We start from the raw sequence: 15,539 nt of genomic DNA on the forward strand, positions 1-15,539 counted from the left end.
TACAATCAATAGCAAAACATGTAATCACCATAAATATCAGGTAAGAAATCTCTTACACAAGTCACTCAAAGATAGGCAAATAAAAAGGGTTGTCTCTATGTAAATATGTATATATATATATAACAACCATAAGACAAAATGATATCAGTGAAAGAGTCAAAGGGGTAAACTTAGTCGGAGTTAGGGACTAAGGAGATCAGCTTGTGGACAGGTCTTTCAAGCACAGTTCTCTTTTGGAGAGGTTTTCCATTCTTGTCTAAGTCCGGAGTTGCCTTGAGAAGTTTAACTCGACGAACGAAGCCATCATCACTTACGAAAGTCTGAACAACCTTGGCTATACTCCAGTGTGTTCTACAAAGACCATCGTCTTGTAGCATGACTATGTCATTTACCTCGAAGTTTCGCTGTTGTTTTGGCCAGGTCTTCCTGGTTTGGAGGGTGTGAAGATACTCTTTCTTCCAACGAATCCAAAAGAGATCTGTTAAGTATTGCACACCTCTCCATCTTTTTGAGAGATAGAGGTCTTCTCTCTCAAATTTTCCTGGTGGGGGCATCACAATACCTGACTTCATGGTCAATTAAGACATTATTCGGAGTCAAGGGGAGTGGACCATCCGCACATTCCAGATCTTCAACTGTCAATGGCCTGCTATTGATGATATAGCCATAGCTTCGTACAGGAACGTTCGAAGAGAGGATGTATTTAGTTGAGTTCCTGACTGTTCTAGTATTCCATCGAGAACATTTCTGACATTCCTGATTTGTCGTTCCCAGATTCCTCCCATGTGACTTGAAGAAGGAGGGTTCATCTTGAATTCGCAGTCAAGTTTCAGTAATTGAGTGGCAACGCGATCTCCATCTAATTCACGGAGGCCTTTTTTCAATTCATGCTTGGCTCCAATGAAGTTAGATCCTTGATCACAGCGAATGAGGTGAACATTTCCCCGGATAGCAATGAAACATCTTAGTCCATTGAGAAATGCATCGGTGGACAGATCGTCTAGCATTTCGATATGTACGGCCCTCATAGCCATACAGGTAAGAATGAGCCCATATCGCTTTATCTCCTTTCTTCCTTCCTTGATAGTAAAGGGACCAAAACAGTCAAGTCCACAGTAGGTGAAAGGAGGAGAAGGCTCTACTCTATCCTGAGGTAGATCGGCCATCTTTTGTCCTCTTGGCTTGCCTCGGGATTTGATACAGATTACACACTTGCTGATTAGAGATGAGACAATACTCCTGCAACCAATGATCCAATATCCACTGGAACGAATGGCATTGATGGTCAGATTTCTTCCTTGATGTGCAGTTCTTTGATGATAGTGCAAGGCAACGAGGTTGGATAGATGGCTTCGCTTTGGTAGGATGATAGGATGTTTTGCACCATACATCATCTCGGCCTTTTTCAACCGACCTCCCACCCGTAGAAGATTGTCATTATCAAGGAAAGGGTCAAGCTGCTTCAATGTGTTGGACTTTGAACCGACTGAGGGATCTGACTCGATTTGCTTCCTTTCTTCACGAAATGCTTCTTTCTGAATTGCACGGATAATATTCCTTTCCGCTATTCGTCTTGCTTCTACTTCATCAATGCTCAGGTCCTTCTTTCTGTAGCAGCACTTTACTATCACTGCAACTGCTGACACTGCATTATGAAGACTGGAGAACCGAGTCAATCTATCTTCGAAATATGTGAAGTTCTCCACCTGTGTAACATGAACAGTAGCTGCTGATTTCACTTCAACATCGTCAGGAGAAACCTCAACATCGACATCTTGTGTAGGAATCTCACTCTTCCAAAGAAAGGTAGGTCCTGTAAGCCAGTTGGATGATAGCATTTCTTCTGTCGTCAATCCTCGAGAAGCATGATCAGCAGGATTCTCAGCACTGGATACATAATTCCATTGTTCTGGGCATGAAGTCTGAAGTATGCGTTCAACACGATTGGCAACATACATATGGAAGCGCCTAGTCTCGTTGTATATGTCGCCAAGAACAACTTTTGAGTCTGTCCAGAAGTGGTGCGTGAGAGAATCGTAGTCAAGTTCATCATTTAGGATACTAGCAATTCTCACGGAGCAGGTAGCTGCCTGGAGTTCTAACCTTGGGATTGTTGTTGGCTTTAGAGGAGTCACTCTTGCCTTTGCCATGGCTAAGGAGCAGTGGACCTTGCCATTTTCATCCTTTAGACGCACATAGGAGCACTGACCGTATCCTGATAAGGAGGCGTCTGAAAAGTGGTGGAGCTGCACTTCCTGAGGTGTCCCAAAGTCTTGTGGTTCGAAGCAACGAGGGATCGTAACTTTGGGAAGTTTCAGAATCTCAAGTCTCCACTTTTCCCATTGTGGACGGAGATCTTCAGGAACAGGATGGTCCCAGTCCATCTTTTGTCTACACATTTCCTGGACAATCTGTCTTCCAACAAGAACCACAGGTGCAATCAAACCAAGTGGGTCGTAAATGGAAGCAACGGTGGCAAGAATTCCGCGTCTTGTCAGGGGATGATCCTTGAGGGTTAGTCTGAAACAGAATTCATCTGAGTTGATGCACCATTGTATCCCAAGTGCTCTTTCAATTGATGTGGAGCCTTGTTGACCGAGTTCCAGACTAGTCTTTGCAACAACAGTTCGTTCCGATTCGGGGATACTGCTTGTCACTCGTTGATTGTTGCAGACAAACTTATGAAGACGCAGGTTACCTTTGGCACACATAGACACTGCCTTCTTGATAAGGTCAATGGCATCTTCTTCAGAGGATACACATTTTAGGCCATCATCGACGTAGAAATTCCTCTTCAAAAATTCTGCAGCTTCTACACCAAGGACTTTGTGGTCTTCTGCTATTTGCTTCAGCCCGAAGTTTGCACATCCCGGAGAAGAAGTGGCTCCAAAGAGATGGACCTTCATTCGATAATCCACTGGGGGCTTAGAGAGATCCCCATCCTCCCACCACAGGAAACGGAGATAGTCTTGATGTTCCTTCGTCACACGGAACTGGTGATACATCTTTTCTACGTCGCAAGTGAAGGCTATAGGTGCTTGGCGAAATCTACACAGAACTCCGATAAGGGGATTGATCAGGTCGGGCCCTTGTAGAAGATGATCATTCAGACAGGTTCCTTGGTATCGAGCACTACAGTCGAATACGACCCTGACTTTGTTCGGCTTTTTAGGGTGATATACACCATGATGTGGTATATACCAACTGCTTGAAGTAGACACTTCATCTGTGGGAATCTTCTCAGCATCACCTCGCTTAAGAATCTCATTCATGAAAGTCATGTAATGTTCATGGTACTTTGGTCTCTTCAGGAACTGATTTTTCAATCCGTGAAGTCGGCTCATAGCAGCTTTCCGATTGTCAGGCAGATCAGGTTCACCCTTCTTGAAAGGTAAGGGCATTTCATAATACCCATCATCCCTTTGGTGGATTCCATCTTTGATGATCTTTAGAAATTTCTTGTCTTCCTGAGACATCGTTTCCTTTCTGTCTAATTCATGAAAGTCTCTTTCCATCATCTGAAGGAAGTCTCCAGCAGTAACTTCCTTTAACTGTGTCTTGTAAATGTACTTCACATTAGACTGACTGTCTGTCAGACTAGGATCTGCTACCTTCACATTGACAGTACGATATGTCTGCCCAATCGTGTCAAAGCTCTCTGTGGAGTCGTTCTGAGAACCACCGACGATGCTCCATCCCAACTCCGTCTCTACTGCAAATGGCTCATCATTCTTTCCAAGAATGCAATTCTTTGGTGCAAGAGCACGGGCACAATTGTATCCAATGAGCAGACCTATGGGGCAATCTTGCTTTGGTGCGAGCTGGTTCGAGATATTGTTTAAGTGAGTCCACTTGTTGGCTGTCTCTTCTGTGGGGATATGAGCTTCATCAAGAGGGATGGAGTCCCTGGAGTATGCAGCAGGAAGAGGTATCTTTACTGCTGACTTAAAACCTCGAACGACAAGATTCTTGAATTTCCTACATGGAATTGTCTTGGAATCTGTCATTGTAGTCAAACTTAACATCGCAGTTTCAGAGGACACGTGAAGGTCATTTCCAATACTATCTGTGATAAATGTTGTATCCGACATCGTATCTAGTAAGGCATATACTAGTATCTCCTTCTGAGGGTCATCCAAACTAGATAGGTAAACAGGCAGCACCATCGATGTGAGAGAAACATCTACATCTGACCTGACTCTGTTGCAAGAAGCTTCTTTCTCCTTGGTAACTTCTTTGGTCTGAGTAGACTGTGCCTCACTTTGATCATGTTTTCTTTCCGTAGACAGCTGATTTAGTGTCTCATTGTGTAGACTTGTTGGGTGGCGCTTGTTGCACTTCTTGCACTCAGCCCTTTTTTGACACTGCTTTGACATATGACCTTTGGAGAGACATCCGAAGCAAAGACCTTCTTTCTTCACTAAATCTCTCCTTTGCTCCAAAGTTTTCTGATTGAAGTCCCAGCACTCATTCAACCCATGATTCTGCCGTTTGCAGAGGACACATGTCTTCTGGGTAGTGCTTGTCTTGCTGGCTACAGAGAAGGTTGTCCTTTGTTGACGAGATGTAGGATTCTTGCTTTCTTCCTGTATCTGGAAAGCATCGTTATGATTCTTGTCTTTTCCTGCCTTTACTGTGTCATATGTAACATACGGATCATTGGCAATATCAGTTTCTTCTGATAGAAATGAGACAAATTCTCTGAATGATGGATACCTGCCATTGTCTTTCTTGACTTTCGCTACCGTGCGATTCCATCTGTGTACAATCCAATCCGGAAGTTTCATGCAAATTCTGCTCATCTCCCGAATGTCATTCAAGATTTCCAAGTCTTTGATTTCTGATGATGCTTGAAGACATTGTTGCAAGAAATCTGAAAGTTTCTGAAGGCCTTTGGAATCCCTATTGCCGATCCTCGGCCATGAGTCAAGTTTGGATCGAAAGGCTTCTGAAATGGTGAAGGGGTTGCCGAAACGCTTCTCAAGTATTTCTCTGGCTTGTTCATATGCTTTCTCAGACCTCAGCAAAAAGAAGCCGCTGACAGCCTCTCTTGCCGATCCTCCAATGTACTTTCTGAGGTAGTGTATCCTTTCACCAGAGGGAATTCCACGACATTCAATTAAAGTTGTGAAAGCTGATAGCCAGTCAGGATATTGGAGAGGATCACCCATAAATACTGGAGGCTCAGGAATTGGTAACCGACTAAGTGTCATCGTTCGAGTGAGAACTTCTGCTAGACTTTCATTCTGTTGGGCCTCGCTTGAAGAATGAGATGGCTGGAAGACAGGTGAATCAGGATTTAAGGCCTTGCTCTTTTTGACAGGAGGATCGATGGAGGCGTCATGTTTTTGCGACTTAACCCTTTTGTCATCTTGATTAGGGGATTTAATCAATTGTTTTGTCGATCTCATCGTATCTGTTGACGCACCATCATCTTCTACTTCGTCATACACTCTTATCATTGCCTCCTGTGCCTTTAGTTCACCTTCTAGGCGTTCCTCTTCTAGTTTTCTTCGTAGCTGTTCTATCTTGAGTGATGCTTCTTTCCTTCGAGCATCTTCTTCCATCTCGAGGCGTTCTAACACCATCTGGCATTCATTCTGGCGCTTGTGAGCAGCAAGTTTCTCTTGCAATGCTGCCGCTTCAGCTGCTACAACTGCCCTTTTTGAAGAAATTGTAGACATTTTCGACATCTTAGACGCAGCAGACTTCTTTGAAACAGAGGGTGCTTCAATGAATGTTTCCCGTCGTGATTCAGAAACGGCAACCACAATTTTTGAAATTGTGTCTACAATAATTGGGGAAAGCTCATCTAAATGCTTGGCTATGTCCTCATTCACACCGCCTTGAATTTCTTCAAGTTCACTTGCAACTTTTCGCAGAGAATCGAATCTTGCAGAAATATCAGATTTCCGCAGAGAAAGTTCATTTTCGTCAATGGGGAATGAAGAGAGCAATCTATCAGTGTCCTTTAGGGTTGTTAGCAGGTCAAGGTGTTCTGAATAAAATTTGCCCTGCAACTCATCATCTTTCTTTTGCATGATTGCTTTTTCTGTTAGTTTCTTTATGCGAGCAGAACGGCGCATATTCTCTACAGACATGCTATCTATGTCTACATGAATATCCATGCTACCGATGAGGGCATTAATTCAATAATCAACTTGCTGAATCACAACAGGGAACCTATTGTATATATTCTTCATAAAAAAGCATAGAAATTCCAAATGGACAATATATAGTTGCATCTGACTTCTCAACATAGAAATGGAAATTGTTGAATCATATAGCAAAAATTGAAATTTAGCTTCTGCAAAATAATCTGGAGTTAAATTGCAAGTAACAGATACTCCATCAAACTTCAAAATTGAGAAGAATGCATTCAAATAATTTCTCGGCAAAATATCTCAAAGACCGAAATTTGAATTTAGAAAATATAACTGTATAATGAGATATATGAATTATATCAATCATTTGCAACTGATGAAAAGAAATAAATAAAATGGTATGACTTACTGAAGACGAATCATGATACGATCGACTTACATGTAGATGCAATAAAATAAAATTAGGCCTAGTCCGGTTGTAACTCTTGCTTCAGTTCGTTGTTAGTCTACTTCAATTAATTGTTATAATTCTAAGCCTATAGTTCTAGTTCTCGTTCATTGGTGCTTTGACATCTTTAAAGTTCTGGGTTGCGTTGTAGATCTAGATGTGTTTCCAAGGTTTTGAAGCCGTCACTCAGTTGCCGAATATCCCGCGATGCGCCTTAACCGATGGCTTGAAGGGACCGAATGCACTGGTTGACATCGAATGGCTCAGCTTGATACATCTACACGATCATCTAAGCATACCGGTACTTGTTGGACAGGATTCAATGTCCATCGAGTTTCACTGTAACTGCCACCAAGTTATTCAGACAAAGTCAAAAGATCCAACGTTTAGACGGATGTTGAAAGTTTATTTCCAAACAGTGCCGTGAAACTGTAACAAACATTGAACAATTAAAACAATTACTTTCATATCGAATATGTACATTGCAATAACATATCTTTTCCAATTAAACATATATTAATCAAGTCTTATTAAATTACTCTTTTAGTGAAATATCCTCAACTATGACATTTCAAACAAGACATATACGATCATATAACATTTCAAACAATAATTCTTAACTAATTCTCATCATTCATAACCAAATGTCATGTCACTAAGTTTCAAGTACAATTACGTAATTTAAACAAAAGCACATCAATATCAACCAAGTTCCGAAACATAAATATCCATCATATTCCACAATCGTTAGAATAATATTACATGAAAATAAAGAATTGATTAATAATTTATATCAGCAATATCATGAATAAAACTTCTTTCGATCCAACTCACCTCGTTGGCTGGACATAAATAACGTTTGCATGGCAGTAATGTTCAAAAAGATTTTGCAAAGAGGAGCCGTAAACAAAGGTCTCCTTCTATAGGTCAAATAACAGCAAAGTGACAAAATCAAGAAAATAGTTATTTTGGGTTGTCATGGCACTTTGCGCGCATTGATATCATAAAAATATAATCAAGAAAAATATGTTTCATTATATACTGAATAGGCAAGTTAGACCGAGAAAGTGTTGGAAAATATAAACTACTATTATACACAAGAATTATGATCCAATTCGTTCGATTAACAATTTAAATAATGTGAAAACAAAGAATTATCTTTAATTATCGGAAGAATCACTGGTAAAGAGACTTAAAAATTATTAGCGCAGCGCGTAGACAATAAGGTAAAAAACGCGCATCCACAAGGGGCGCGGGAAGCTGCCAAAATGAGATTGGGGGCAGCCACAAGTAGTAGTAGTAGTAGTAGTAGTAGTAGTAGTAGTAGTAGTAGTAGTAGTAGTAGTAGTAGTAGTAGTAGTTGTAGTAGTTGTTGTAGTAGTTGTTGTAGTAGTAGTAGTAGTAGTAGTAGTAGTAGTAGTAGTAGTAGTAGTAGTGGTAGTAGTGGTAGTAGTAGTAGTAGTAGTAGTAGTAGTAGTAGTAGTAGTAGTAGTAGTAGTAGTAGTAGTAGTAGTAGTAGTAGTAGTAGTAGTAGTAGTAGTAGTATAGTAGTAGTAGTAGTAGTAGTAGTAGTAGTAGTAGTAGTAGTAGTAGTAGTAGTAGAAGTAGTAGTAGTAGTAGTAGTAGTAGTAGTAGTAGTAGTTGTAGTAGTAGTAGTTGTTGTAGTAGTTGTTGTTGTAGTAGTAGTAGTAGTAGTAGTAGTAGTAGTAGTAGTAGTAGTAGTAGTAGTAGTAGTAGTAGTAGTGGTAGTAGTAGTGGTAGTAGTGGTAGTAGTGGTAGTAGTGGTAGTAGTAGTAGTAGTAGTAGTAGTAGTAGTAGTAGTAGTACAGTAGTAGTATGTTTCATCATCATTATTTAGCTTAATCATTGTCAAATGAAAATCGTATTACTAAAATAAATGTTTCCAAAACGATTTGTGTACATGCTGAAGCTTACCAGTCATTACATGTATTTTAAGATCACTGGCGAATGGGGGCACATCCGAACCCGCCCCCCCCCCCCTTGAGAGGCTCCAAAATATTTGTTAGAGGAATACGTCATGCGTAAGTAAGGACCTTATCATTATAATCATTTCATTTTCTTTGCATATCATTTTTCCTCAGTTTTGGAATGACCTCGGGTTGGTAAATAAAACATTTTTTTTTTTGCTTGTCAATTAAATTTTCCTGTACCAATGTTAATTCACATTTTTTCTTTAATCCATTAGACTTCACAAAGCCTAGATCTTTATCTCGCAATATTTTGGTGAGGCCATAAAATTGTTCTAGAATGAAAAATAAATTGAAATGATAGTTTGAAACAAAATGTTTAATTATGAACGATGTGATTACATAATCATTGATGTATGGACGTGACTATGTTGGCATCACTTTGCTTTGTGCAATATCGCCATCTCGCGTTGAAACGTAGACATCGGTTACGGTTCAACGAACTGTTGTCAACGCGTAGCAACCAACGTTGTTTACATTATGCGATGCAACTGAATTTCACGTGCATTATATTTTTTGCATGCATACACGCATTTGCAACAACTCCAAGCCCGGAAGTGAACGTTCTTCTGATAGGCCCTATTAGTTTTCGATAGATTAACAGTCTAGTTTTTAGGGGTTTTTTTATCAGGGAAATCAGTGTTTTGCCTTGGTGTGTATGGTGACAAGTGACACGACTCGTCAATCTTGCTTGCTGTCATCTTCAAGTAAAGTTCAGCTTTATTCAACAAACTTGCCAACTCAAACAGACCCTTTCTTAATTGAGTTTGAGTTGACTATTTGACAGCAGTCATCATGGCACAACAAGCAAAGAAACCAGAGAAGGATCCCATCAATATTGTTCATCAAAATGCTATCCTGTGTGAGACCATTAAGAAGGAGAATGAATGCCAAAGATTGTACACAAACTACAGTATCAACCCTTTCAAAAAAAGTAAGTTTTTATTCTTCCTGTTCTAATAACTTAATTAATATATGGGCCAAGTCACTGGCTGTTTGTGCAGGGACTGCAGACAATCATATCTAACTTAGCATTTTCCATGCACCACAATTTCCACTTTTCTTGAGAATGTAGGATTAAGACTTTGTTGCATCATTATTATTGAATATAATTAATTCTAGGGCCTAATCCAATTCATTGTTTTGAGCCATAGAAAAAAAAACGGGGTAGAGTTTACAGTGTAGGCCCTAATCTATTCTAATTTGGGCTTGCATCGTGAAGTAGGATGGGGGGTCGGGTGTCCGGACACTTTATATTTTGAAGCCTTCTTTTTTGTCTCTGGATTACACCAAATATGTGAGTTCAATGGAATTAATTATCTTATATTGTGTTCTCTATAATATTTCCTAACATTTTGTACTAAAAATTGATGAAACTTCGCTATTAATTTTTTCCAAATGACTTTCTAAAATTGACACAACCTGTCTGGACACACAACAACTGAGTAGACGATACTCAGCAGGATCCATAAGTCAGGATGTAGTGCTAAGGAAATATCTTGGGTGCTCATCTGCAGTGCATACTTGTTGGTGCTTATTGTGCTGTTTGTGCAAGTAAAAATCTAGTCCTTGGTTTAGATGTTGGTTGGAAGCGCCCCCCTGAAAGAATGAAGGGGCATCAAGGGTGGTTTTGGGAAGCGCATTCCACGCAGTCACTGTCCTGGGAAAAAAGGAGTTCTGGACTTCTGGTAGAGTTGGGTGTGGCATGGAATAGCCACCAGTCCCAGTATGCATACAGATATACCATTTGCTACTACTAGAACTGTAGAACATTGCACCTTTTTATTATTTTCACAAACAATCCTTTTTATGTTTTCAGAGTTGATCTATTAATGTGTCCTGTAACCTTTCTCTATTTTGCAGTGTACACACTGACAGGAAAACCCAACTCATTACATGACTCGGCAGATGGAGAAGAAGATGGTAAGTTCATGATATGAGCAGGATTAACATATGCAACAAGTCTCAAATAAGATTTTTTTTTGTAAAAAGAATTTTTTGAGCAACTTTTGTCAACTGTTGGGATGGGGGGTCGGGTGGCCGGACAGTTTATCTTTTTGAAACCTTTTTTTTTTGTCTTGGATTACACTAAAAATATGAATTCAAATTTTCAATAGTTGTAATCATTTTCTATTTTGTTCTTTATAATATTTCCTAGCATTTTGTACTAAAAATCGATGAAACTTCGCTTGTTATTTTTTCCAAATGACTTTCTAAAATTGATCGTCCGGACACACAACCTGTCCAGACACAACAACTGGGTATACTCAACTTTTTGTGTTACAGATCGACTTGTGAATTATGTTATATTATTTACTGGGGCAAGCCAGTACATGATTAATTCGCATATTATGATATGAACAAAAACATTGTCATTGATAATGCCCCCACTCCATCATAAAAATTTAATATGGGATCATGATGAAATATATGAAAATGAAAAATAGACGCATATTTCTATGTCTGCCCATGTCATTGTGTGATATCACTGATATGACAAACATGAAAGGGTGTATTGCTTATTTGATAAAAGTCATTTGGTTGAAATTGCCCATTTCATGTCATTCCCCTTACCTTATACACAATTCTTATTCTTTGATATCTGTTCAGATAATTTCCTCAGGATAATCAAGAGATCTTACCAGGAACCTGGAAAGAAGTTTGAATTCCCACAAACAGAAGCACAGGAAGTAGGCTGGTACTACAAACCATTGGTAAGCAACAAAATAGTTTTCTATTTCTCTCTCTCTCCCTCTCTCTCTCTCTTAATAATTCAGGACTTGGAGCTTAAAGGGAAATGAAACATTTGGAACATGTGGATTTGTGTGGAATCAGAAAATTCAAAGAATAAGAACAAAGAAAATGTGTGAAAAATTGGACATTTAAAAGTTGTGAGCATTTGAATATTGCTATCACTAATGCTACGGAGATCCTCCAATTGGCAATGCGACAAAGATGTGTGATGTCACATGTGAACAACTTTCCCTTTGGTTGACTATAACACCCCTAAAATTTCTCTTTTTGCCCTTATGGTGGTGCAAACTCTTTGTCCATAATGAATTCCTTGAAAATTTGTATTACATGCCCTCCTACATTTATAGAAAGAATACATGATCTACTGATAGACTATGTGATAAAAGAGGAAGTTTAAGTGATATATATATATACAAAATACTGGGAGAGTTGTTCACAAGTGACATTGTACATCTTTATCGCATTGCCGATAGGAGAGTCTCCGTAGCATTTGTGATAGCAATATTCAAAATTTCAAATGCTCATTAACTTTCTTATTATTTGTCCCATTTTTTCAAACTTTTGTTCATCTGTTTCTTTGATTTTTTGTTTTCACACAATTTGTCTTGTTCCCAAGATTTTATCTTCCTTTAACAAAACACCCTTAAAAAATCACTGAAAGGTTAAGCATAAAATAAGGATAAATAGGCACTAGCTGTTAACATTTTGGAGATTTTTTTCTCAATCCATGAATCTATAAATTTCCTTGTATAATTGCTGAATATTAGAACAGCATATATATAGTTCTAGCAAAGTTTGTTTCAGCATTGGCAGAAAAGTGAGAAACATATTGATGTGAATTGGACAAAAACCCATTGAATAACAACATTATTCTGAACTTTTGTTTGTTTTATGATATCACATGAGAGCAGTTGCCGTGTAATTTAAATTTACAGGGAAAATTACAGCGTTTTATGAGATTCGACCTGACATACATAAGCGAGAGCTGCACAAGTGTGATGCCACATCATAATTTTTTTTTTTAATCTGTAATTCTTTTTTATGTTGGATTTTAATAAAACATCCCTGACTATTTCTCTCATAAAGTCATATTCCTAAAAATAACACTTCTTTCCCAAATCCCATTTGGGAAAGAAGTGTTATCTCAGAGTTGTGGCCCAGTGGATTAGTCTTCGGACTTTGAAACAGAGGGTCGCGGGTTCGAATCCCAGCCATGGCGTAATTTCCTTCAGCAAGAAATTTATCCACATTGTGCTGCACTCGACCCAGGTGAGGTGAATGGGTACCCGGTAGGAAGAAATTCCTCGAATGCTCGAGCGCCCGATCAAGGTAGCCGTGCTAAAGCCGGGGTAATAATAGCAGGGCCCGCTGGGAGAACAGTTTTCGGAACTGAAGTGGCTACCCTGGGTAAATATGCCGCTATTATTTATTATTATTTCTTCTGCAGTTGCCTCAGGACCGTGGAGATAAGAGGATACATTATCCTAGGCAGAACTCTGAGATCACCAAGTACATGGATGAAGCATGGAAACAAAAAGAACAGCAAGAGAACCTACAGTGATGTCGGGATCAGTGGCAATATTCAACTAAAAAAAAAACTCATTCATGGTTTCATGTGTACAGTATCTTGCTTCCCACTCTACATACATTTGTTCTGTGCTATATTTAATTTGACAGTGTTTTTAATTTCCTTTTAATTTGAATAAACAATCATCAGTAACGTCCTTTGGTTTGGGATGGTGGAATGTATTCCTGTAACACAAAGGTTAGCGATTAATCGTACGCTTGATTTTCAAGATTGATTGTACATTGTAGTCAATGCAATCAGTCATAGAAAAATGTTATATGATCATTGCTAAGCTTTGTGTTACGGGCTCCAGGTATGCATCCTTAAGTCTACTTTGACAGGAACATCGACTAAGTGTCTAATTTCGTGATGTCCCTGTTAGGATCATGTCAGTATGCAGTGGGGGTACTCTTGCCCTTCAGAAAATTTCAAGACTAACTTTCAGAGTTCCACCATATGTGTCCAAAAGATCCTTGAAAAATACACTCAGAATTAGATCGATTGCTTAATCCTTGATAATGTGTACAATCTTAAATATTTCATATGTTCTAATAGCCCCTATGGATGACGACACTGTGTACACGGTCTCATTCTCAGGGTGGTCAAAATTTCAGATGCTAGAATATGCTGTGGAGTTCCGGGTTGTACTGGGCTTCTGGCTACATGCTGGCATGAACATTCCTGAATATAGTGTTCATCTTTATTTTATTATATTCTCGTTGATTGCAAAAGTTTTGGTGAACCCCCAAAATACTGGTACGACACATTATCTGCTAGGGGTTTGGCTACACATGGTTTACCTACAGATTTAAACTGGTCAAGCCAGAGTACGAGCCATTGGAAAGGGAATAGGAAATATATGTTTGCTGCTCAAATGACTCGTGTAACTATGCAACTTGGAATAACTTGTTTAGATGTCATAAGTAACAAACACGGAAGTTAGTATTAAAATGATAATGTCTTCATTTACTGAGGAACAGTATTCACTAAAATTATGCAGATAGGGGTACTTCTTGTTGCAAGGAGCTATAAATGTATGTTGGTTTTTGGTGTCTTTAAAATGAATTGCATCATTTTTTAAAATAAATAATAATGTGAACATTTGTAATGTGCCGGTATCATGTAAATGTATACGACAGGAAATGGTGATTGTGTTTTCACATGCCTTCCAATGGCAATGCTAAATTGTTGAAACATAGATCTCGGCATAGATAACAAACATCATGACAAAACAGAAAATAAGACGTAATGAAGTGGTCCTCAGTTGGTATTCTAAAGATGAAAGTAGTATTTTCTTACATAAAGAAGCAACCATTAAAAGGGTCTGTATAAATCTTGGCTTAGTCCACCCATGATGCTGGCCATGGACTCGGAACGTTTGAATATTTTGCATCATCAGAGAGATGAAATAAGATGCAGAACATGCAATAGTTTACAGTATGTACCTACTGTGATAAAGATGTATGTAATTATAATGTTGAAATGGAAAGTAGGACCTATGATAAGTGTGCTGCTATGGCCCATCCAGTGTGCATATATTGACTCACATTGTGTGCAGATGAGATTTATTTTTTGGTAGTTTCAGGATATAGTGGAGGCTGAATGCCTCCTATAAATTATAATCCTGTAATGAATAGATCATAGACAGATTTGTGAGGACTAGAAGTCTAGGTTTTCAAGCTAGAGGACTAGAAGATAGGATATAATCTCCCTTAAGTGCTATTATTATTTGAATGAAAGGACCAGGATGTAACCAGGATATGATTAGCCTCCCCTCTTTTTTTATTCTTTTTCCATGGGCGATTGAATGCTTTGAATAGTGACATTATTCAAATTGATGTACTGTATAAAATAGTATTCGCTTTCTGTTCATAGTAAAGCTATGCAGTATTTAAGTTAAGCCCCTTGCACAATTGGTGGTGCGACTGCTGACAACCGTTGCGATTGTATGCAACAAATTATCGCAAGAGCGATAGTGGAAGCCCCTTTATACACTATGCACTGGATCTATTTTCACAAACACAGTACTTCCAATGTATCAATCTTTTTTTTTCTATTATGTACAGTGTACCCATGCTTCATATTTTCTGAAAGGTCTATGTGCAAAACATGGGCAAAACTGGAAGTATTATATATGCTTGCTGCATTATATTATTTGAAGGCTGTATCAGTCAAGTGAAGTATTAGTTGGCATACGAGTTATACTACATGTACCTGGGTCACATTTGCTCTATGGCACCTGTACAGCAAGTCGAAAACACTCGTTATATTCAAATCATATATATGTAGCTGGTGCAAAAAATGTTAAAAAGACTGGATTTGTGACTGAGGTATTAGTATTCATATATCATTATTAAAATAGTCATACATATTTCAATGGCACATAAGATCTGTTTGGTAGATATAGTAGATAAAAACTAAAAGGATATTGCAAGAAAATTGCAATCAATTGTAAATCAAAACTGGGTCCCAAAATCAATTAAGTATTGAAATTGATTGCAAATTTGCACTCAATTTTTTGGTCTGCTTTTTTAAACAAGATGTTCAAATTGATTTGCTATACATGTAGCTTAAATTTGCAACAGTGATTAGCAACTGATTGCAAATATTTTCTTGTAACAAATAAAATGTCGCCATCCTGTAATCCCATAGAATAATGCAAAGATATTTGTTTTGAA

At 38.5% G+C, this 15,539-nt stretch overlaps 2 protein-coding genes across 2 annotated transcripts; one reads left to right on the top strand and one right to left on the bottom strand.

The window, feature by feature from the left end:
* Positions 1-638: 638 nt before the first annotated feature.
* LOC121424272 lies at positions 639-6,128 on the bottom strand. The gene has a single exon (XM_041619900.1). The coding sequence runs from the start codon at positions 6,126-6,128 to the stop codon at positions 639-641; it is 5,490 nt and encodes a 1,829-aa protein (XP_041475834.1).
* Positions 6,129-9,050: 2,922 nt separating this feature from the next.
* LOC121423983 (protein FAM183B-like) lies at positions 9,051-14,094 on the top strand. Its single transcript, XM_041619542.1, has 4 exons — positions 9,051-9,474; positions 10,404-10,463; positions 11,151-11,254; positions 12,742-14,094. The coding sequence occupies exons 1-4, from the start codon at positions 9,336-9,338 to the stop codon at positions 12,853-12,855; spliced, it is 417 nt and encodes a 138-aa protein (XP_041475476.1). The 5' UTR covers positions 9,051-9,335; the 3' UTR covers positions 12,856-14,094.
* Positions 14,095-15,539: the final 1,445 nt, after the last annotated feature.

The sequence above is a fragment of the Lytechinus variegatus genome, chromosome 11 (genome assembly GCF_018143015.1).
Source record: "Lytechinus variegatus isolate NC3 chromosome 11, Lvar_3.0, whole genome shotgun sequence".
Lineage (NCBI taxonomy): Eukaryota > Metazoa > Echinodermata > Echinoidea > Temnopleuroida > Toxopneustidae > Lytechinus > Lytechinus variegatus.